The following is a 26,046-nucleotide window of genomic DNA, read 5'->3' on the forward strand; positions in this document are numbered from 1 at the left end:
AGTCCTTCAAGAGTAGAGTGAATAGGCATCTACAAAACTAGCGCGTATCATCTTTAGACCACATCATCACTTCATCGGGTGGGATCGTGGACAAGCGCTAGATTTTTCAATATAAAAAAACATACTTATACTCGCCTGATATACTTGTTGGTCTTTATTTGATATCGTTTCGATTTCACTTTCAGTATTTGACTGCAATTAACATAAAAAATGTAACAGAAAATACCATTTCTGAACGGAAATTATATGAGTCACTATCTCTCATCGTTTAAACGAGATTTTTATATTTATTTTTAACGAATTAATCTTACTGATATTATAAATGCGAATGTTTAGATGGATGGATGTTTGTTTGAAGGTATTTCTGGAACGGCTGAACAAATCTGACACAAATGTAGAACATAGTCTGGAAGAACACATATGCTATTTATTACGTACGACCGAGTCGTGGGTGACAGCTTGTTTGAAATAATTGCACACTGAATGGTTTTATATTAGCCGACTTCAAAAAGAAGGAGGTTATCAATTAGACTGTATTTTTTTATGTGTGTTACTGCGAATCTCCGCCCCTGGTGGTCCGATTTTGATAAAAATTATTTTAATCGAAAGGAAGTGCTTGCAGATGGGTCCCATTTTTTTTAAATAACTAGAAGACTAGTAGATTTTGAATATAGCTTCAAAATTTGTTGCGAAAATTAGGGACATTTTTGCTTTAGGCGCTTATTTATAAAAAAAGATCGTCTGTACGATTAGATTTCATTGAAAATTATAAACTTAGTTTTTTTTAATTATAAGGTGGCAATGTGCAACCGGCCATCCGTAATTACAGATGTGTACCTTTAATAGACGGAGGAATGAACGCACAGATAGAGAATATTTTCCCTTCCTTTTCGTTTACTCTTCCGTTAAATCTGCTTGCCCTTCCCTTTCCTTCTTTATAAGATAAGGCTGGTAAGTGAAAGAGGACCAATTGATGAAAAACATCGGGACAGGTGAAACTAAAAGAAAGCTTTTAAAAGCAAAAAAGCTTAACCTAAATACTGATAGACTTTAATCGATTGTAATAAAATATTTACCGCCATTTCCTATAATTAAATTTGACAGGTCCCTGGACGAAATCCTTTTTTAATATTTTAACGAAATCGATCGACCCAATTCCTTCGAAAACATGCTTAACGGCGCCGCTTTACAAGTGAAAATTTAGAGTAAGTTATATTAAAGTTATATTCTTTGTATAAATAAATAACAACCATTTTAATATACCAACCGCGAACAAATCTTACTAATATTATAAATGCGAATGTTTAGATGAATGGATTTTTATTATAAGGTGTCTCCGGAACGACTTAACGGATCTTGATGAAATTTCGCACAGATGTAGAACATAGTCTGAAAGAACACATAAGCTATTTACAAAGTTTTGGAACGAAGTTCCTTATCGCGCGTTGTGAAAGAGGGCTAGACGGAAAAAATTCTTACGAAAAGTTGTCACGACACTTTTTGCTATAGTATTTTAACGACGAATGAGCGCTACTTCACCATGGCAACGACGTGACAATATATAACGAAAGTTCATAGAAATAAAATGTACTTCTTGTGAAGACTTAAGTTTTTTATTCATAGAATAAGCATTGGATCCTTCACTAATTAATCGAAAGAAACTTCGTTCCATCCGGGTGTCCCTTGACACCTCTCAAGTTGAGGTGAGGTAGGTCTTTTAAAAAAAAGGTTTTTTTTTAAATTCGCGGCCAGAGTCGCGGGCAAAACCTACGCTTATATAGTATACAAAAAAGAAAAAAACCGACTTATTCTACCGAGATTCTAATAGATGATGCACCATCTATTATCTAAATTATAAAATAAAGATTTTTAATTTTTTTAATTGAAACTATATAAACTGTAACTAACTTAATGAAGTATTTTTTATTGTAGAATATGCTCGAAAACGTAAAACAATATTGATGTCCTTTTTTTACAATTTTTTAAGAGTTTTATTTATCACGTCCACTCTATATGTTTTATGTTGATATTGTAAGATATTTGATGCAAAAGTGTTTTAAAAGAATTAAACTAGCAGCGAAACAGTGAATTTAACTCTACTTCATAATAATCCTCGCTGTAGTATAAACTTTAACCGAACGTAAGTAAACAAAAATGTCAGACGTTCCGCAATGATGGAAAGAGACTGCCTCGAGCAGCAGCGCACACCTCCTTATAAAACCTTTTGTTAGACTACCCTCAACAGTCCTAACACGGCCTCTCCTGACATGAGACCGTCCTCGGGCTCGTTCTTCCAGCATCTTCAACACTGGAATTCGTCTGTAACAATGGCATGGAGTCTTTTGATACCAGCTCGTTGGTAGGCGCTATGCGGGCGCGCTGCTCGTCGTCAGGCGTTGCTGTGGCGCGCTGCTCGCGACAGGCGCTGCTGTGGCGCGCTGCTCGCGACAGGCGCTGCTGTGGCGCGCTGCTCGCGACAGGCGCTGCTGTGGCGCGCTGCTCGCGACAGGCGCTGCTGTGGCGCGCTGCTCGCGACAGGCGCTGCTGTGGCGCGCTGCTCGCGACAGGCGCTGCTGTGGCGCGCTGCTCGCGACAGGCGCTGCTGTGGCGCGCTGCTCGCGACAGGCGCTGCTGTGGCGCGCTGCTCGCGACAGGCGCTGCAGTGGCGCGCTGCTCGCGACAGGCGCTGCTGTGGCGCGCTGCTTGTAGACAGGCGCGGCTGTGGCGCGCTGCTTGTAGACAGGCGCGGCTGTGGCGCGCTGCTTGTAGACAGGCACCGCTCAGGCGCGCTGATTGTAGACAGGCACCGCTCAGGCGCGCTGATTGTAGACAGGCACCGCTCAGGGGCGCTGATTGTAGACAGGCACCGCTCAGGCGCGCTGATTGAAGACAGGCACCGCTCAGGCGCGCTGATTGTAGACAGGCACCGCTCAGGCGCGTTGATTGAAGACAGGCACCGCTCAGGCGCGCTGATTGAAGACAGGCACCGCTCAGGCGCGCTGATTGAAGACAGGCACCGCTCAGGCGCGCTGATTGAAGACAGGCGCGGCTGTGGCGCGCTGATTGCAGACGGGCGCTCTGCTCGTAGACACGCGCAGCTGCGGCGCGGTGCACAACACAGCTACATAGTAGGACACAAGACCCGACCAAATCTGCATCTATATCAATAATGGTGTCCTCGGTTATTTGATCATAACTCTTTATGGTTTCAAAACATTCGACACATGACCATGCGAGCCATGACATCAGTGGCAGCTCGCAGTATGCCAGATACTGAACGTCCCGCAGTCCGTTCAATGCCTTAATTCACAAGATCATGTAGGGCAAGCGTCCCGCAGTCCGTTGCCGATAGGAGCGTCCCGCAGTCCGTCCTCTACATGATATTAATGGCAGCCCGCAGTATGCCAGATACTGAACGTCCCGCAGTCCGTTCAATACCTTACTTCACAAAACCATGTAGGGCAAGCGTCCCGCAGTCCGTTGCCGATAGGAGCGTCCCGCAGTCCGTCCTCTACATGATATTAATGGCAACCCGCAGTTTGTCAGTCCTGAAGATACCCTAAAGGCATCTCCTGATACAGAACGTCTCACATTCCGTTCACAATCTCACTTGTGCAGTTGGGTATCCCGCAGTCTACGCAACGCAAAACATCTCGACAATACATGGACAAAGCAAACTGAACTAATAAAGGGCATCAATGACTATTACGACATAAAGACGTACGTCTGACTCAGGTAATGGCTTAACACGCTCAGCGCAACCGACTAGCCTTACAAGTTCACTTTAAAATGAAAAAATCATGTTGGCATGTAACGTGTTAAATCTTGCCACGACTCGGCTTTACCTGACCCTCACTAATAAACTGATCGAGGTATTCAATTTCAGTCTTTAGTAAAGAACACATGTTTAAATTAAATGAAAAGTCTGATGTTGACTTATTTGGCATCAAAACTTGAAATATAAAAATATTGGTTCGATCTTACCGCAGTACAAATTGAATAGATCGCGTCCACAATCCTGTCTGCTGTGAAATACACAGACAGCGCGTGAGCCTCACTACTCACATATTCCCATGCAGAATACACGGCTTGGTCCACGCTACCCTTGTTTCGCAAACACTGGTACGACTTTGATATCGACTCAACTTGCTACGACTACAACAATTATCACGGTAACGATCTGACATTTTTCTCTTTGCATTTATTTTTTTACGAAAATGCAAACACAAACACAGAGTGAGCAAAGTGGATAGAATCACGTGGATCCTATCCCACTTCTGATGTAAGATATTTGATGCAAAAGTGTTTTAAAAGAATTAAACTAGCAGCGAAACAGTGAATTTAACTCTACTTCATAATAATCCTCGCTGTAGTATAAACTTTAACCGAACGTAAGTAAACAAAAATGTCAGACGTTCCGCAATGATGGAAAGAGACTGCCTCGAGCAGCAGCGCACACCTCCTTATAAAACCTTTTGTTAGACTACCCTCAACAGTCCTAACAATATAATATACTCTATGTCACTCAGGGGAAGAAGACCAATCGAATGACACCTCACTTGTCAAAATCGGTTGAGTCGTTTTGTTTCTAGTCGGTTAAAAAGGAATTTATATACATACAAATTTTACGCGAGAAAAAAAAAACATTACTTTTTAAAATTACTCGGATAAAAATATTTTTTGTAATAATACCTAGTTTTCTGTCTAGAAAGATAAATATTTTATTATGAAACAATTTGTGGTTATTAAACTGTACTCGCCCTAACGGAAACTTTTCCAAACTTCTTCATAACAAGAATTCTCGAAACATTCTTATTATAGTTTCACACGTAGGAAGAACAGTGAGGTAGAGTAGTAGATTGTGCAGTACAGTAATCTGAACACATACAGTCAATACTGTACAGATCACCGTCACATCTGATTAGCGAAGTCACTTGTGTAGACCGACAAACTCTGACCCCTGCATAAGTGACAGTTCTTGACCATACCTTGTTATCGCCCAGTTGTTGAGTGGCCAGTGCGCACTGCGCAACCTTTTTTGTACATTTATTTTTCTTCTTGACATTCATTAATTTTTCTTGATTCAATATAAAAAAAGTCTTGTCGTCGTAAAAAACACTTCTTTATTTTTAATATAAATATAAATTCAGCCATCAAAGGCTTCAGCTCATAATCACCAGTCAATATCAAAGTGTCACAAGATCCTTGTCGTACTGTAGCTGTCATGTTATGTTTTAAATTTTACGTCGTCTTCTACATCTAAGTAGGTTTTACATTATTTCTAAAAGAACTAACCACGATAGAAACACCTATCGTACCGAAATCTTTGTTGGAAGCAACAAAATGTGTCAAAATGTAAAGGAATAAAACTATGACATATACATGAAGTATCGAAGAACATTGTTGACTTCACGATTAGCGATTTTCTAATCGAATGCTATTTTTTTCTTATGTTGTTGTCCTCGGTGCATTCAAATAACAGTACTGGAATGTATACTGCTCTGTACTATTCTGCCTTCGTGTGAATTTAGCGATGGGTATATTTTTTTTTATAATAAAAAGAGGGTAGGTATAAGGTAAATATTACGATGCTTTTTTATTCCGTATCAAATTATTATTGTTTCAATTATCATTCCGAATGAAGCCAACTTTAAGTGAAAAACAGGGTATGTGACACTCAGAGTGACCTTTAATGTGGGTAAATTCGCTATAGTAAATCTACTGCAATTTTACAGTAGATTTACTATAAAATTATAGTAAATCTAAGTTAAATAGACTAAGTTTCAATAGACTTTAGTTAGTTATAATTTAGAAAAAGAAGTACATTATAATTTTGTAAATATCAATGTCAAATATGTTTTACTTGGTCTCTCTTGTTCATATATAATACAATTATTATCGTGAGCTCACTATTAGTCCCCACTGAGGAGCTCGGAACCCAAGTTAGGGGTGACTATGTCATAGTCAACCATAGCCCAGTGCGGGTTGACTTCACACATATCATTGAATTTCTTCTCAGATATGTGCAGCATCACAATGTTTCCCTTCACCGTTAGAACGTCGGATAAATGTACATATGTAAATCGAAAATCGAAAATAACACATTGGTACATGGCGGGATTTGAACCCAGGATCTGCAGATTGCAAGTCAAGTGCCTTAACCCCTGAGCCACCGACGCTCACTATAAATGAATGCTTACACATAAGTTAATTTTATTTAATCTCTTATAAATAGCTCTTGGTTTCTATAAAGTGATTTTATTGTTTTCAGTCATTGAATATGTTCCGAAACTACGGAACCTATTTAAAAAATTCTTTCACTGTTGGGAATGTATACTATCTTAGTGACGTAATCTATATTTCATCATCATTCGAAACGTTCTTTTATATAAAAGGACATCGTTTTACTTAAATTAATTATTATTTTTTATTTCCATTAACTGTGGTACTTAGTCAATACTCATACTTAGTCACTCGGGACAGGCAAAATGTAATTATGTAGTTGAAAGCTTAATTAAATAAAAACGTAATAAAATGTGACCCGTGACACCGTCCGCGCAGAATTAAAAATAAATGTAGTAAGTAGACTATGTGTTCTTCCAGACTATGTTCTGCCTCTGCCAAATTTCATCGAGATTCGTTGAGCCGTACTGGAGATACCTTCAAACAAATATTCGCATCTATATATATAAAAGAAAGTCGTGTTAGTTACACTATTTATAACTCAAGATCGGTCGAACTGATTCGAGTCGAGTCGAGTCGATTAGCTGAAAATTGATGGGGAGGTAGCTTAGAACTAGGAGACGGACATAGGAACTTTTTTATCTTGTGTGCATTTTTTTTATTCCGCGCAGACAGAGTCGCGGGTGACAACTAGTTTATAATATTAGTAAGATTAATATTGTACAAAGAGATTCAAACAACTAGTTATAGAGCGGCCTTACAGTCTCGGTTGCTTTAAATATTCTTTGACCGTCTCAAAAATGAAACATTTTCTTCTTATGAAGTTCATTGCCTTCTACAATGTCGTGTTTCCATCATATAACATGTTTTACAACAAATGATCGGCAGGTTCTTTACCCGGACGTAGTTAACAAAGCGACCGGAGGTAATGTTAGAAGCAAATGTCATGCAATACTCAATAAGGTGTGGTCTCACTATTAGCGGTTAGACGAAAAGATTTATTAAGGCACTACAGGTGTTAGGTCGAAGTGGGGCAACCGATCAGATACCAGAGTTGTATGTCGGGGCGCCAGTGGTGCCCCAAAAGATACGAGTAGTCTTTAAAAGATTTCTCTCGACATCAAAAAAACGGGGCGACGTAGAAATCCGCGAAAAGATTGGGAAGGATAAGTGGATTTGACGGGTAGGGGATGCATAGGAAGAGAGTACATCCTCTTTCTGTGCGTTTCCTCTAATGTCAATTAAAGGTGGGGAATGCATCTTTAATTGCGGATGTCTATGGGCAGCAGTCGATTCGCTGTTTAGGCGTATTCAGATGAAAGTTTGCTCATTTGCCACCTTATGATATAAAAAAAATCTCGTGCTAAAACGGGCTTGAAGAAACTAGAAGTCACCCGCGACTCCATCGGCTTGGAATTAAAAAAAAACGTAATAAATACCTTTTTCGTCTCCTCTGACGAAGTCGCAGGTGACCGCTATTTAGAATATCGCTTATAGTGATACCACACCTTATTTCTAAGTTAGCGTGTAAGTTACATTTAAAGATGTTAAAGTAACAGACCTAAGTTATGACTTTAACAACATACTATTCACATTTTATATGCTTTTGTTATTTCTAATTTTAAATAATACCAGTATAGTACTTCTGATTTAAGTTGGCACGTAGGGAATAAGAAAACAACATGATGTGGTCGCATGTTGTAGCATTTATTTAATGGAACGAATCCTCCATGCTCCGTGCGTTCCACCGTAGATCCCGGAGCCCTGCCAGTGGCACTTGAGGTTGGCCACTGTTGGCCGTATCCTTGCTTCTCTCCAGGAGCAGGGTACCTTTATTAAGATTTCCCCCCTGATACCAAAAAAATGGGTACACTTGTACACTTACTTTTTTTGGCGAGACAAAAAAAAACTTTTGACTAATGTGTCGTTGTATACAGTATACGTTGTATTATTTTATATGGCAGTTACCCACTACTTTGATCACGTGAAATTAAAAAAAATATATCTTACTAATATTATAAATGCGAATGTTTAGATGGATGGATGTTTATTTGAAGGTATCTTCAGTACGGCTCAACAGATCTTGATGAAAGTTGGCACGGTTGTAGAACATAGTCTGGAAAAACACATAGACTACTTATAAAGTATTTTTTTCTATCGCCGCGCGGACAGGGTCGCGAGCAACAGCTAGTCTAGTAATAAATATAGCCTATCGCTCGGTGATAGCTTCCGTACAGTGAAATAATATTCAAATCGTTTCAGTATTTTCGGACACTATTATATTATATTATAAGTATACAAACAATCAAATCTTTTCTATTTAGCTTCTCATCTTTTTCATTCTCATCTTTCTCATTCTTAGCATCTTTTCTATTAGTTACTAATATGCCTAGGTCAATTTAAAATCCTATTTCAAAATCTATCGATAACATACAAACATCGAACATCACTATTTGATAATTAATTTAGCATATTAATTAAATCTAGGTCATTAAATCTAGATCAATCTCTGTTCGTTAGTGATTAAGTTAAACCTATTCGTACCTTCTCGGCCGTACTTAAGTTAGAGTATAACTTGAATCAACTTATATGATGAGTCTATTGTTTTGTATCGAATAAGTAAATTAAACCACTCTTGTCGATAGATGTTAAATTTAGTGATGTGATGAATAACTATATCGATATTAAATATTTTGTCGATAAATGTTTTAATTAATTTAATTTAATTTTGATTTATGTTTTTTAATATTAAAAATAAAACATTAATTTAATTTGAATAGCAAAATAATTGATATTATATTTTTTAAATATGATTAACTAGCTGTCGCCCGTGACTCCGTCCGTGCGAAATTAAAAAAAAAACTTAATAAGTAGCCTATGTGTTCTTCCAGACTATGTTCTACATCAGTGCCAAATTTCATTAATATCCGTTAAGCCGTTCCAAAGATATCTTCAAACAAACATTCATCCATACATCTAAACATTCGCATTTATAATTTTAGTAAGATGATAATTTGCTTTTTGTTTAAAAGATAATAAGTACGTTGTTAATTATTGTTTCTTTTATAAATGTAGCCATTGTTTTCAACAGGAAAAACACAACTTTTCTCAACAAACAACAAAATAAAAGGAAAACTTACAATAACAAATTCAAATACTTTAGAAATTATTTAATCAAAGCTTAATAATTTTACTTCACAAATGATGATTAAAGCTTTTATTTATTTAATTTATAAATACATATCTATAAAATACTAGCTCTTACCGGCGACTCCGTCCGCGCGGTATTAAAAAAAAATCCTAATAAGTAGCCTATGTGTTCTTCCAGACTATGTTCTACATGTATACCAAATATCATTGAGATATGTGGAGTCGTTTTGGAGATACCTTCAAATAAACATCCATCTAAACATTCGCATCTTATATATATAAAAGAAAGTCGTGTTAGTTACACTATTTATAACTCAAGAACGGCTGAATCTATTTGACTGAAAATTGGTGGGCAGGTAGCTTAGAACCAGGAAAAGGACATAGGACAATTTTTACCCCGTTTTCTATTTTTTTTTTATTCCGCGCGGACGGAGTCGCGGGTAAAAGCTAGTTTATAATATTAAGTATGACGTCACATGCCATACTTAATATTATATTAATTATAATACAGATTATAAAATGTACAAGTTTACTAACGCTTTAAAACATGTAAAATAAACTTTCATTTTTTTAAATAACTTAACTTTTCACCTCGTGTTAACGGTTACTAAGTTACAATGTTAAAGAGGTCAAGAGGAAGCAATCTAAGTTGTCTTGAAACAATATTACGCTGCGCCCTCTGGGGAAGAACAGGGGAATCTTATTATGATGCGAAATAGAGATGCGAGGTAAAGGATATGATAGTATATTCCATTCCAACGTCATTATGTATACGATTTTAGTGTTATTTTTGTAGAGATTGTGATCACAAAAGTGATAAAAAATTCATTTGTCATTCAAATCAGAAACCAATAGTTTTTTTAAGAGACTGATTGAAGATGTATAATTTTATTTGAGCGTATGTTTGTTTTTATGTGGGTTTGTGTGAAAATTTCTGTGTCGGACTAGAGCCTAAACGACTTTAACGATTTTGATAAATAAGGAGTCGTTCGATTTGTCTTCTTTCCCGACGACTGTCGACTTAAGAAATAATAATTTTTAATTAGTATATAACGAGTTCGAATCTCACTCGTCTTTTTTTTTTCTTATATAACTAAAACATTTTTTCAATGTTTTGGAATATATTATATAATACTAGCTTTTACCCGCGACTCCGTCCGCGCGGAATAAAAAATAGAAAACGGGGTAAAAATTATCCATGTCCGTTTCCTGGTTCTAAACTACCTGCCCACCAATTTTCAGTCAAATCGATTCAGCCGTTCTTGAGTTATAAATGGTGTAACTAACACGACTTTCTTTTATATATATAGAAAAGAAAGCTATACGAATGTTTAAAATTACAGTTTATATAATTTAAATCAAATATTTTAAAATCTTCGTTTTAAAATAAAACCAATAGATGGCGCTTTTCTTCTAGCTTAAGTCGGGTGTTTTGTTTTTTTAAATCAAGGTTAAGTTATGTACATATTATAGACTAAACTAAAAAAGAAAGCTATTTAAAAATAATAATCAGTCACAAAGCATTGATCTGTCAAAGGCTGTCCGACGGCTATCGAGCCTCCGGTCTCGTGTCCGGCCGGAAGTGAGCCTTATTGGTCGACAGCCGACTTCCGCTGCTTACTGTCCACTGTTACAATACGTTTAACATGACAGATTACGCGTTAAAACCTTTTTATTCGTGTTTGTTGAGTAAATTCAGCTACATTTGGATACACGTTTTTTATTTTAAAGTAGCTTTTACCCGCGACTCCGTCCGCGCGAAATAAAAAATAGAAAACGGAATAAAAATTATTCTATGTCCGTTTCCTGGTTCTAAGCTACCTGCCCACCAACTTTCAGTCAAATCGATTCAGCTGTTCTTGAGTTATAAATAGTGTAACTAACACGACTTTCTTTTATATATATAGATTTTTTATACCATACCATTCCCTACAGGGATGAATCATAGTAATATTATAAATGCGAATGTTTAGATGGATAGATGTTTGTTTGTTTGAAGGTATCTCCAGCACGGATCAACGGATCTTGATGAAATTTGGCATAGATGTAGAACGTAGTCTGGAAGAACACATAGGCTACTAATTAAGTTTTTTATAACTGCGCGCGGACGGAGTCTCGGGCGACAGCTAGTAGCTAGCCCTCCGCAATTCCGTCCGCGCGGAATTAAAAAAAAACTTAATAAGTAGCCTATGTGTTCTTCCAAACTATGTTCTACATCTGTGTCAAATTTCATCAAGATCGGTTCAGCCGTTCTGGAGATACCTTCAAACAAACATCCATCTAAACTTTCGCATTTATAATATTAGTAAGATTACATAGTGATGTGATCTAATCCCATGATATTCTAACAAGCAACAGTAATATTGAGACGTCGACGCGGAAACAATAACAAATATGACGCAGATTTTAAAACGAAAAAAAAAACTTGCTTTTTATAACTATGCCATCATTTGTGCATACTCAGTACTACTTAATTAGTTATTTTATAAGAACGGGCAGAGTTTGTCTCATTTTTTAGAATAAGGCAATTTTTACTTAAGTAGAACACCGCGAATTGCTCTGATTGTACATACTCAAAATTTGGCTAGTCTACTATTTGCTGGTGTACATAACAATACCGTAACTTGTATTCTACGTATAACTTATGCTTGAGTTCACTTAGAACATACATACAACATTAGAAAGTGGCTTTATTAAACTAAGCTTTGCGAGCGTCCGTCGACCTCTTGAATAATTTAAAAGCTCACTCAGTATCAGTTGAAAGCGGTTTGCATTTAAAAACAGCTTCAAGTTATTTATAAAGAGTTTTTTTTTCAAACGTCCGTCCCTAAAATTATAATAAGCAACTAACTAAATATTTAAATAAAAACGCTTTTTTTTTGAGATTTACTTACTTTTGTAATAAAGTTTATCTGAGAGACGTAGTATCGGCATATGTACCTATATAACGAGCAATTGTACTTGTTCTGCCGAAAGTGCGAAGTTCCATATGCTCTATCTCTCGTTCCGGGTAATCTCAGAAACAGCTGGATCGATTTTGACGGGACTTTAAGGGAAAGATAGTTGATGCACGCGAGCGTGTTATAGGCTACTTTTTTCTGTGCTAATAAAGTCGCGTGCAAACTCTATAGGAATACAAATCAACGTTTATTTGTCATCATGTAACAGTGGTAGATCGAACAACAACAATATTTGTTGAGTGCGTGAATTATCCTCGCTCAGTGAAATACCACGACCACACAGAAGATACGCGTCAAGTGGAAGCAATTCCGCGTACAGTCTGATGAGTGTGGTCCCGGAGGCCTAATTTTAATCCTCTTTCCCTTCCCATCCTTTTCCTATTAGGAAATGATGGGAAGGGGAAGGGGATTTGGCGGAAGAGGGGACGCAAAGGAAGGGGAAATATTATAAGCATATGCAGACGCGTTGCCTACCTTTAGGCAACGCGTCTGCATATGTTTATAACGCGATGTCTATGGACAACGGTCGCCTCGTTATTTCGGCGAATTCAGGTGGCCGTTTGTTCGTTTGCCACCTTTTGATATAAAAAAAATCTATTCATTGTAAAAAGATTTGATTTTTCTAGATTTTGATGATGAAATATGTGAATGTGATGCGATAGAGTCCTAAAATAAATGAGTTTTAAAATTTAATGCTTCTTTGTATTTTTAGCTTTAGAAGCATCTACTCAGTAAAAGCATTAACGTCTTAGCGTAGCGTTAACAATCTCTCATCAAGAGGTAGTTTCGACAAACTGATTCTCAGATAACCTCATAAAGTCTAATCGAACGCTTTAAAAGCTGCCGTAAAATACGATGCAGTATCCGACCGCTTGGTGGCGCTTTAACTTACGATGGTAATCTTTTACACGCCGATGTTTTATGCCAGTCTCTCGTTTGTCCATTATATTTGGGCAATGCATCGTCAAATGCAAATGTAGGAGTTCGAATTTAGTTGGCAACTAGCGGCCAACATAATTTTTACTTTATACTGTAAAATAAGTAATTTTGAATGTAAATTTTCGATGTATGAGGTCTCATTCGATTCGTCTTCTTTCTCTGAGTGTGAAGCCCGCTACGCATGCTTGGCAAACAATGGCGAACAGCAAACAACAAACATGAACGTGTGGATTGGTGTTTGGTTATTTTTGTATGGTGTTGTTTGTACCAGTGATCGGCGTCTCTGCGGTTTTTCTTCACAAATCAAAGTGTGTTACACAAATATGGGGATACATGTTTGTGTTGGGTGTTTGGCACGTGTTTGATGATTGTGGCTGTTTGTGTCAAACACCAAGCGTCCAGAGCAGTCACCAAAGCACGAGACACATTACATGTACACATTAAAATGTTTTAATTTAATACTTATTTAAGTGTCGGCGTATCCGCCAAAGTCAAATGACTGGTTGACTTTTTCAGCCAAGCGAAGCGTCACTGTCGATGGTTGTGAGGGCGGCCATTGAACAGTGTTGTTCGAGACGGCGCCCGCGCACCACGCTTGCGACGAATCGCTTAGCATCTAACTAACAATTAAAATCTAGCGCTTAATTAAGTTGGTGTCGCATTGGTTACACACTACAGTGTTCATTCCACTGTGTATTTTTGGTTACCTAACCCTTATTAAACAACTGCGATTGCAACAAGAACTCGTGATCTGTTCACACCCACCTGCCGACATACCCGCTTTTATACTCACACGAGATCATTTCTGATGAAGGCCCTCCTGCCCCTTCATCAGAAGTGGGATAGGCCTTTCAGCCCACTATCTGCTTTCCAAATTACTTCATAAGTGGGTGAAAAAGAACAAACGGCCGTTAATCAAATCTCTTGCGTTTTTAATTAAAATTTGCTCGGAATGCGTAACCGGTTTAGATCGCGTAGCAGGTCGGAAGGTAGTCCACCTCTGCGAACAAACGAGTCTCGCAAGAGGAGGCGTTGTGCCGATCGTAATAGGGATACGTCTACATCTAGTGATATTGATAGTGAACGATCTTCGGTGCATAGTCGAAAACGTTATCCGAGTCAGAGCCATTTATGTTGGATGACTTGTCCTGGATGCCTTGCAGATTGTGGTAAGACGAATATTGTCGTCCGAGTCAGAGCCATTTATGTTGGATGACTTGTTCTGGATGCCTTGCAGATTGTGGTAAGACGAATATTGTCGTCCGAGTCAGAGCCATTTATGTTGGATGACTTGTTCTGGATGCCTTGCAGATTGTGTTAAGACGAATATTGTCGTCCGGGTCACATCCAACAAAGGATTGACCTGTCCAATAGTACCGATTGTGAACAGTTAACCTACATGCTGTTGAGTGACAAGGCGGTGTCATCTGACTTAATTGTTACGAGACGCTCGCCTTAAGTCTTAAGTATCATATGAGGATTGTAATGAGTAGTCCGTCAGGATGCCGAACGGAATAGGTACAACTGCAGTTCATTGTTTCAGAGAATCGCCCGAGGACGGTCGAATGTCAGTCCGGCCGTGTCGGCGTATCCGCCAAAGTCAAATGACTGGTTGACTTTTTCAGCCAAGCGAAGCGTCACTGTCGATGGTTGTGAGGGCGGCCATTGAACAGTGTTGTTCGAGACGGCGCCCGCGCACCACGCTTGCGACGAATCGCTTAGCATCTAACTAACAATTAAAATCTAGCGCTTAATTAAGTTGGTGTCGCATTGGTTACACACTACAGTGTTCATTCCACTGTGTATTTTTGGTTACCTAACCCTTATTAAACAACTGCGATTGCAACAAGAACTCGTGATCTGTTCACACCCACCTGCCGACATACCCGCTTTTATACTCGCACAATATGATTTCTGATGAAGGCCCTCCTGCCCCTTCATAAGTATTACGAAATAACAATAATACTTAATTAAGTATTACAAAATAACAATTCGAATGACGTGTTATTTATCATCTTCGTTTCGAATCTTATCCCTAAATTAAATCCTACATTTTTGAGGCGAAAAGAAAAGTTTGTACGTGACTTTTTTTAGTATTAAAGCTCTTTCGTAATTTCGCTACAAGCCCGCCCACTCAGGTAGGGCTGTATAGTGATGCGCATGTTTTTATCGATATCGATAAATTACTATTTATTTCTGACAGTTGGTTCCGACTGCAATAATACTGTAAGTAATTCTTTGACTAAACAGAGGTACAACATGTATTGGTACAAATGCTGCGGTCGCACCACTATTAAGCATATTTTGTATGAGAATAATTAAAGAAATAATAATTTTGGATTTAGTGATATCCTTTTGCATTTGTTTGAAGTATCGATTAATTATCTCTAGTTTTTATTTAGTATGCACTGAATTCGTAATCTTGTTGTTCTAAAAAAAACTTTATTAAAAAAAACATAAAAATTTTAAAAGTAATGAAGTATGCTTATACCGCTATACTATTTCGTTGATAACAAACATATATATAGTTTCTTACTACTTTACTTTCATTAAATAGCTGTCTGCAATAATTATTGTTGTTAAAAATGTCGATAATTTCAATTGACAAGATCCCATCACTAAAATCCTACGAAAGGAAAAACTGAAGTTATTTGTAAGGCAATACTAGCGTGCCTCTTTTCTGTGTAAAGTAGACGAAAAATTTCATCTCACAGACTGTAACGTCCCGTGGGAACTGCGTGACTCATCGCTTACGAGGGTCCAAGTTCAATTCTGCATAATACAAAGTAGCCTTAGAACTCCACTGTTGTGCTTTAATGCATATCGAAATCCCTTTCATTATTTTTGACAACAAAGACAATATGTTACGGCAGTGGAATTCAACGGTTAGAATATATTAGACTTCGTTGGATTGAAAAAGGAAAGAGTTGTTGAAGGTGGAAAAAATTAAATTGGTTGCGACAAACGATGAAAAAAATAGGTGCATATAGGTGCCAGGATCCCTGGGAGATATATGTCAAAGCAGAACATTGGGTATACCAAAATCCCGTGTGAATCCAGGGCAGGTCATTACTTGATTAGTCCTTTGCCTTGGGTGACGTCAAACGCAACGGTAACCGGTTTACGTTAATAACCGCGCGGATCGGATATTGAGTTACGGTTCTCGCCTCGGCTTTTAGTGATGCCCTCGACTCCGCGCTATCGAGTTATCGACAAATTTAATTATCGATATATCGAATTATTTTTATTTGATATTGAATTTATCATCGTATACGATGTAAGCAAGATACTATATAAAGCATTATTAAATGAAATTTTCACTCAGTTGTATGACAGAATATTTATACTTGTAAACACAATTTGTATGTGTGTTCCTCCATTTATATGTTTCATGTGTTTTTTCCCCGAGTCTCCACTGTCACGATACCTGTATAAAAATAAGTTTCAAGATTCTAACTGTAGTATGACGATACTTCCATACAGATCTCCACACCCACTTTCAATCCCTTGCAACACTTTTTTGCGTTAAAACGTAGCCTATGTCCTTTGTCAGGCTCTAGATTGTGTACAAAATTTCGTACACAGATTAATTCGGTTCATTAGTTTTGGCGTGATAGCGAAATAGACAGACATAGTTACTTTCGCATTTATCTTACTAATATTATAAATGCGAAAATTTAGATGGATGGATGTTTGTTTTTAGGTATCTCCGGAACGGCTCACGGATCTTTGAGAAATTTGACATAGATGTTTTACATAGTCTGGAAGAACACATAGGCTACTTTATAAAGTTTTTTTTTAAATTCCAAGCGGTCGAAGTCGCGGGCGATAGCTAGTAATATTATAAGTAAGTAAGTCAGTAATATCCACGGTTACGTTGATCAAATATTTTTAAACTAGTTAAGAAGTAACATAAAAGGTTTTTTATTAATTATTGTACGGTCTGAATTTTGTTGCCGACTGTACACTGTACAAACGATGAATCAAGCGGTTTGTGTTTTAAAGGGAACAGGCATTGAGATGTCGACTTGGGTACAATAACCAAAAGGACGCAGCTTTAAAAATGTCTGTATGGAAAAAGGTCGCATGACTAATTGCTTCTTAATGTTATGCCATCGTTAGCGCAACTCACCGCTAACCAATTGGTTTATTTGTATAAATGGGAGTATTTTTCGTTACAAGGCAATTTTTCTTTAATTGGAACACCGCAAGAAGCCTTAACTATATTCATATAGAAAAATTAAACACATAAAGAACCATATGTTGAATTACACCTTTTAAAAGCACCTCCTTCATAAAAAACATGCAAACTAATTCAGAACCTCCTCCTTTTGATCTCGAATAAAACTGCTTGATAACTCAAACAGTTAATTCTTAAAGAGTTTGTAATTAAATAATTCATATCATATATGAATTATTAAATAGACGTCATTTTTACGACACTATCCAGATCCGTAAGGGTTTAGGGCTCACAAGGGTCCTCGTCCCTTATAGGGTCATGGTCATGTCAAGAACATTAAGGTGTAAATGTCTCTTCAATGCAAACTCAGTCACAAAAAATTCAACGACATAAATCTAGCCATTGTAAATAAAAAAATAAAAAAACTAGTAATAAATATAGCCTATGTCACCCGAGGATAGAGTAGTTTTACAACAGTGAAATATTTTTTCTAATCGGTTCACTAGTTTCAGAGCCTATTCAAATAAAACAATATCTCTCTTTAGTACAGATTTGCTAATATAATTTTCCCTAACAGTTACGTTCACGTTTTTTCTCTAACTCTTAAAAGTAGTCGTTACACTAAATAGCACTATTGAATACAAACGATTTATTTAACTGATCCAAACAAATTGCCAACCCTAAAGTTTTAATCCGGTACGAACCGGTTTCGGCACGTTCTATCCGCCCTAAACCGGTTCGTAACGCCGAAATGTACAATCGTTATTCGAGATTAGCTCTTAAGCTTTACGTGTTAGCGATCATTATCAGATGTTTTACACATTATGTAAACTGAAGGCAATGAATTGTAAAAATTATAAATTTTAAGAGGTGTATAAAAATGTAATAAACCGGAAACAAAAGAAAATACTTTCGTGGTTTAAATTCTCTTCAAAAAAAACAAACAAATACTAAGTTCTCATTAGAAACATAAACATGTTTTACTCCCAACAACCACGATGAAAGAACAGGTGTCGTAAAGGGTTAAGGCATCTGTAAATCAAGCGCCCTCCCCCCCAGAGAATGGGAAGCGATACTACACTAGTGATGTTAATGTAACATATCGATAACGGTTAAATATTGTAAAGAAACTCGACCTGGTTCTTAAGGCCGATACATACAGAACACAAAGTTATTTTATAACTCGATAACAGGACTCATCATCATCTTTTTGGCCTTATCACATATACGTGGGGTCGGCACACAATGTTTTATAAACCTTAAAGTGAGAACTTGATAACAGGGCTATCATATATTAATTAGGAATGGCTTAACTCGTGTAGTATCGACCGGTGACGGTACCTTTGTTGTTTTTTTAGACTATTATATCTTATTCTAAACTCAAATTAAATTTTTATATTATTTTACTTTAAAATTATTAGCAATTGTTACAATCACCAAAGTTGTTTAACAAACTTTCATCAGAGAAACATACTTATTCTACGTTTTAAAAAATATATATCGATAAAACTAAACAATCAATCCCATCACTAAATCATCTGTAGAAGACGTTTTATTTAAGTGGAAAGCTTTCAAACGCGAACAATATCGTATCGCAATAATAGAGAAAAAAGAACCGCTTTTAGTGCTTTCTCACGTGTAATTCTAGAACGTTCTTTAGTAAGTACTAACCTTAGAACATGCAAGTATAAAAGGGATGACAACATCTTTACAATTAATAAAATCTCCCTGTCCTTATCCCACTCACGTAGGGTCAACTATTGATCTGTCTACCGTCATCTCAGTCGTCACTCCCTTCTTGATCCATCTATCCATCTCTTCCTAGGCCTACTTCTACCGGTGTATCCCTCCACACTCTTACTTAAAGTTCTACACATGAGATTCTTCCCTCCTCCTAACATGCTCATACATAATTTGTTATATTTATCATCAGCTCACTATACGTCCCCACTGAGGGGCTCGGAGCCTACCCTAAGTTAGGGGTGACTAGGCCATAGTCAACTACGCTGGCCCAGTGCGGGTTGGTTGACTTCATATATATCTTTGAATTTCTTCTCAAATATGTGCAGCATCACGATATTTTCCTTCACTGTAAGAGCATCGGATAAATGTACATATACAAATCTAAACTCGAAAAATACATTGGTACATGGCGGGATTCGAATCCAGGACCTGCAGATAGCAAGTCAAGTGCTTAACCCCTAAGCCACCGACGCTTGCTTTTTTTTATATTATAAGGAGGCAAAGGAGCAGTGATCACCTAAATTCGCCGAAATAGCGTAGCGATAGCTTCTTATAGTCAATCGTATTTGCAGACATGGAGACGCGTCCCCTCCTCTATTTAATCCACTCCCCATTCCCATCCTTTTCTTATAAAGAAGGGATGGGTAGGAGAAGAGGAAAATTAGGCCTCTGTCACGCACACTCATTAGACGAAACGCGGAATTGCTTCCACTTGGCGCCTGTCTTTTATCTGATCCTGGTATTTCACCAGTTGATCCGGCACATTCGTGCACCCAACAAATATTGTTGTTGCAGGATCTACCACTGCTAGTTACTTTCAAAATTTCTCTAATATACAAATTTTGTAGGTATCATATCGACTCGTGTTGTCCCACACATCAAACATTCGGAATGTCTGTCCGCAAAAACGCATTTGTTACGGGTTATCTCCGAAACGATTGCACCGATTTTGATGGAAGTTTGACGGGAAGGTAGCTGATGTACGCGGAAATGCTATAGGCTTCTTTTTTCTGCGCTTAAAAAGTCGCATGTAACCAATAATACATGTATATCTTACTAATATTATAAACTAGCTTTTACCCGCGACTTCGTCGGCGCGGAATAAAAAAATGCACACAAGATAAAAAAGTTCCTATGTCCGTCTCCTAGTTCTAAGCTACCTCCCCATTAAATTTCAGCTAAATCAGTTCGACCGATCTTGAGTTATAAATAGTGTAACTAACACGACTTTCTTTTATATATATCTCCGGAACGGCTAAACGGATCTTGATGAATTTTGGCACTGATGTACAAAATATCTAGAAGAACGCATAAGCTACTTAATTTTTTTTTAATTCCTACGGAGTCGTGGGCGACAACTAGTTTTAAATATATTCTCTAATTTTATTATGTATTATAATGTAAATAATAATTTATTTTTCCTTTGTTTCAGATTTTCGATCGACTTTTACATAGTGAACACAAATAATGATAACAGAGGGCGCCTGTGTACTACTAAGTGTCACTTCAAGGTCTAATAAATTATAAATAATTTAGTGAATTATCAATTATTAAGTGATGTGTGAATGTTCAGTGTTTTGTAGTTATATTATAAAGTGGTCGAAGTGTTTGTGAGATGCGAGACGGCTCTATACCGGGGCCCAGCGCTGGCTCAAATGAGCACGACAAGAATTTTGAAGGTTAGTAATGTCAAAGAGTTAAATATGGCACTCTTTGCGTCGCGCAAGCACGAAAGTGCTTCTGAAGGCTTGCCGAATGAAGGCGAATAACAACTTATAGACAATTGCATTTGCATTGCTTGCTATCAGCGTCATTCGTATCAACGGAGGCCTAATTTTAGTCCTCTTTAGTCCTCGCCCTTTTCATATTAGGAATGAATGGGAATTGGAAGTGTATTTGGAGGAAGAGGGGACACATAGGAAGGAGAAATATCCTCTTTCAGTGCGTCCCCTTCTCCGTTAATTAAAGGTAGGCAATGCAACTGCATTTGCGGATGTCTATGGGCAACGGTCGCCTCGCTATTGCGGCGAATCCAGGTGGCCGTTTGCTCGTTTGCCACCTTTTAATATATAAAAAAGATATGGTATCTTTCGAAGATATCCCCTCCCGAAAAAAGGTCCACAAGTAGTATTTAATTTGAATCTGATCATTTTTTCCTTGTCCCCTTGATGTATGAGGTAATAAATAAAGCTTATGTTCTGTGCTGACGAAGCCGCGGACGGCCGTTAGTGTTATAATAATTTTACACGCTGTTGCTTCAGAAAATTGCGTAAGAAAAAAAACACGTAATGTTTTTTTTGTAAATAGAGAGAGTGTATTAAAAAGTACGATTTATTAAATACTAGATTTCGCCCGCGACTCCGTCCGTGCGGTATTAAAAAATCTTAAAAAGTAACATATGAGTTCTTCCAGACTATATTCTACGTCTGTGCCAAATTTCATCAAGATCTGTTGAGCTGTTTTGCAGATACCTTCAAACAAACATCCATCCAACCATCTAAACATTCACAATTATAATATTAGTAAGATAGTTTGTAAAAAGACACGCATTTAAATATGTTTGTGATATAAATATTAAAATTTTCTTATTTAGTGAACAGGTTTATCTTTATTAATAACTAAAGTAAAATTTTACGTAATGAAACATCTGGACAGATTTTTAATAGACTTATAATGGCTTTTTTTTATTCCTCACTGAAGAAGTTGGCAGCAACAGCTGGTACTTAAATTATTATTTTTCTGTACTCAAATATCTTAACTTACTAATATTATAAACTAGCTTTTACCCGCGACTTCGTCCGCGCGGAATAAAAAAAAATAGAAAACGGGGTAAAAATTATCCTATGTCCGTTTCCTGGTTCTAAGCTACCTGCCCACCAATTTTCAGTCAAATCGATTCAGCCGTTCTTGAGTTATAAATGGTGTAACTAACACAACTTTCTTTTATATATATAGATAGATATAGATAGATGCTAATGTTTGGATGTATGGATAGATGTCGGTTAGAAGATATCTCCAGAACTGCTGCATGGATCTCGCTGTTTGGCATAGAACTAGAATATGGTCTAGAAGATCACTTCTTCTTCTTCTTCCTGCTCTTCATTACTGAAGGTCGTGCTCATCTTGAAGTGCCTTCACTGATGTGTCCACGAGCTGCTTCCACATCGATCTGTTCGCGGCTTGTCTCATGACGGTCGGAATGTTGAGTCCCAATATTGTCTGGACTTGGTCAGACCTACGGATAGGAAGATCACATAGGCTAATAATTTAGTTTGTGTAATTACTCGAGGACGAAGTCGCGGGTGACAGCTAGTTTATTACACAGTCTTTTTAGTTCAAGTAATTATAATTCTGTTCAACTTTAACAACACCCACTCAGTAAGCTATTTCGAGTATTGTTTTCTATTAAGAAGAAATCAAGGTTGCGGTTACACTGATGTTTTTTAAAGCGATTTTTTTTTACCCTGTATTTTTGTTGTAGAAAATAAAACTGATTATTTTACTTAAATGTATAAAACATTAGCTGTCCGCGCGAAATAAATAAAAAACGACGAGCCTTGCCAGACTATGTTTTATATCTGTGACAAATTTCATCAAGATCCGATGAGCCGATCCCAAGATACCTTCAAACATCCATCCATCCAAACATTCGCATTTATAATATTAGTAAGATTAGTAAGATTACAAAGATTGTATGTCATATTTATTTTTATCATATTAACAGTCTAAAAAATAAGTTTCAAATAATTTCATATATTTACAATTCGTAAGTTTTAATACTTTGGTTTTAAATTATTGAAGTTTACGATCTATCGTTAATATAAAACTTTAGTGTGAACGCACCTTTACATAATGCTCGCTCTGTTACCACGAAATTTAAATCCTCAGAACTTTGCTTGAAGCATTTCTTTTGTGGTTAGAAATTTGATATCTCAAAGTAAATATATACAACTTTCGTTGGTTAATAGAAATAATAATTTATATAACACTAACTGTCGCCCGCGACTCCGTCCGTGCGGGATTAAAAAGCAATAAGTAGCCTACGTGTTCTTCTACGTCTGTGCCAAATTTCATCAAGATCCGTTGCGCCGTTCTTGAGATACCTTCAAACAAACATCTATCCATCCATTTAAACCAGTGATTGTCAAACTTATTTCTTTCACCGCCCCCTTTGAAAATAAATTATATTTCAGAACCCCCTAATTTTTATTCAGCCCTAAAACTTAAAAACCACAATTTCATCACTTTCAACACAATTCACACAATTTCAACACATCAAATTCAATCACATCACTATTTAATTTCAATGCCCCCCATTTTTTGGGCCTCTTATCGCCCCCTCCTAGGTTTCAAACGGCCCCAAGGGGGCGTTATCGCCCACTTTGGGAAACACTGATCGAAACATTCGCATTTATAATATTAGTAAGAATTCAATACTACATATTTTATATTTACGAGAGTTATATGACTTATACAAACACCCTTACATAAAAAAAAGAAACATTAAAAAAATTGACTTGAAACTATGATTCATTTGTTTATTTTTATTTTTTTTTATATGGGATCTTTAAATGGTCGTCATCACCAGTAGGGATTGCAATCCGGCGTCATTTTCAGTCCGGCCGGATACGACCGGATTGATTAAATCAAGATGATTTTCGCTTTTTAGTACAAAATAAGTAAGTTAATCAAGTGTCACTGCACTTATATGTAGGTAGTTTATTAAAAATAAATCACAAATATATAAAATCGACTTTATTTCTTAACCAATGTTAAGACAAATAGACAACAAGAAAACAATTAAAATTTAGTAGTGTAGGTAACTAGTAATAATTTTACGACGTAACGAGTAGCTTAGTCTTTCTAGATTTCACTTTCACAGATAGATCAATTTATAAGTAACAATATTAATTATCAAGTAACTATAATATCTAATAGATACAATTAACCTTACGTAATTAACTGAAATGAGATCAAAATCATTATTAAAGTATTTGAGAATGCTAACAAACAAGTCTTATAGGTATTTATGATTATAACAGATACCATCATGATTTGATGAATCTGTCGAACGAATGAATGACAAAAATTATCACAATAATGAGTTTAGAACTCTTTAGTTTAATCAACTTACGATAAATAATTATTTTAAGTAATAATTGAAAAAAAAATATAAGTATTAAAAGAAAATCAATATTGATTTTGAAAATAAGATCGTAGAAAACAAATATTGTTAATTGTGTCATCAGCTAAACGACTTCTAATAGAGCTGCAAATATATACGCACAACGCATTTAAAGTACCTACTCATGCAACAGCTATATTATTTTCCCACAAACTGCTAGCACCGGATCCGGTTTTCGGATCCGGTATATTGGTACCGGATCCGGTAACCATTAAATGATGCCGGATCCGCCGGATTACCGGATCCGTTTTTCCGGATTGCAATCCCTAATCACCAGCCTGTGTTAGTCTCCAGCTGGATTCTCTCCCAATGCAATCAGTATGTGGTCCTCCACACACTTGATCCAGAACCTTCCTATCAAAAATTAACAAAGTTACTTTCGACTAACATATGTACGGAATTCAAGTATTTCTGTCCTAACACAACAGACAGAAATAAAAAAAAATATTGCAGAATTTAAAATTAAACAACATTTTTTATCAAGCAACAACAATATTTGTTGGGTGCATAAATGGGCCTCATTCAGTGAAATACCACGACCACACAGAAGACTGACGTAAAGTGGAAGTAATTCCAAGTACAGTCTGATGAGTGTGGTGTCGGAGGACTAATTTTAATCCCCTTTCCCTTCCCACCCTTTTCTTATTAGGAAAGGATGGGAAGGGGAAGTGGATTTGGCGGAAGAAGGGACGCACAGGAAGAAGAAATATCCTATTTCTGTGCGTCCCTTTCTCCGTTGATTAAAGGTAGGCAACGCTTCTGCATATGCGGATGTCTATGGGCAACGGTTGCCTGGCTATTGCGGCGAATCCAGGTGGCCGTTTGCTCGTTTACCACCTTGTGATATAAAAAGACACCAATTTTATTTATATATAGTTACTAGTGTGATGTTTTATTAGTTTTTATATAAAAAAATGTCTTCCAGGCTCGCTAGCTGGTGAAGATGGCAGCTATGAGGAACTCGCAGCGCTAAGATCTCTTCTCCACTTTCCTGAAGAAGTCGCTCTACGGCTTACTGATACTGAATATAAATTATTTTATCAGGTAAGCTCTTAAACCTTAGTTACACCTAGGAAGAAAGGGATTGTGGGAAAGATAACAGGATTCACAAATGAGTGACGACTGGAATGAACGATAAATAGACCTAGTGAATGAATCCCGGGTGCGCCTTACATAAATTGGGATCAGGACAGAAAGATGTTGAAAGTTCATAAAAATCTAAAGAATTCAGGCCAGAATGGAACTAAGATGGACTAACGCAAAAGAGTAGGTCTGAGAATCGGCTAACATCTATTTTTCACACCCCAATTAAGTTTTTTTTTACTACGCGCGGACGGAGTCGCGGGCGACAGCTAGTCTATTATATAAAATTCTCGTGTAACGGGGTTCGAACTTGCACTCCTCCGAAACGGCTCGACCGATTCTCATGAAATTTTGTGAGCATATTGAGTAGGTCTGAGAATCGGCTAAGATCTATTTTTCCTACCGCTATTAAGTTTTTTTTAACTGCACGCGGACGGAGTCGCGGGCGACAGCTAGTCTATTATATAAAATTCTCGTGTCACGGGGTTCGAACTTGAACTCCTCCGAAACGGCTTGACCGATTCTCATGAAATTTTGTGAGAATATTCAGTAGGTCTGAGAATCGGCCAACATCTATTTTTCATAAACCCCCCCCATTTAGTTTTTTTTTTATAACTGCGCGC

General features: G+C 37.1%; 1 protein-coding gene across 1 annotated transcript in view; it reads left to right on the top strand.

Moving 5' to 3' along the window:
- Positions 1-20,770: 20,770 nt before the first annotated feature.
- The window catches only part of LOC106714294 (1-phosphatidylinositol 4,5-bisphosphate phosphodiesterase epsilon-1), a 73,478-nt gene continuing 68,202 nt past the window's right edge, over positions 20,771-26,046 (top strand). Inside the window, 2 exon segments of the mRNA XM_045684942.1 lie at positions 20,771-20,834; positions 25,284-25,384. Coding sequence (XP_045540898.1) covers positions 20,771-20,834; positions 25,284-25,384 — 165 coding nt within the window.

The sequence above is a fragment of the Papilio machaon genome, chromosome 28 (assembly GCF_912999745.1).
Source record: "Papilio machaon chromosome 28, ilPapMach1.1, whole genome shotgun sequence".
NCBI classification, from domain to species: Eukaryota; Metazoa; Arthropoda; class Insecta; order Lepidoptera; family Papilionidae; genus Papilio; species Papilio machaon.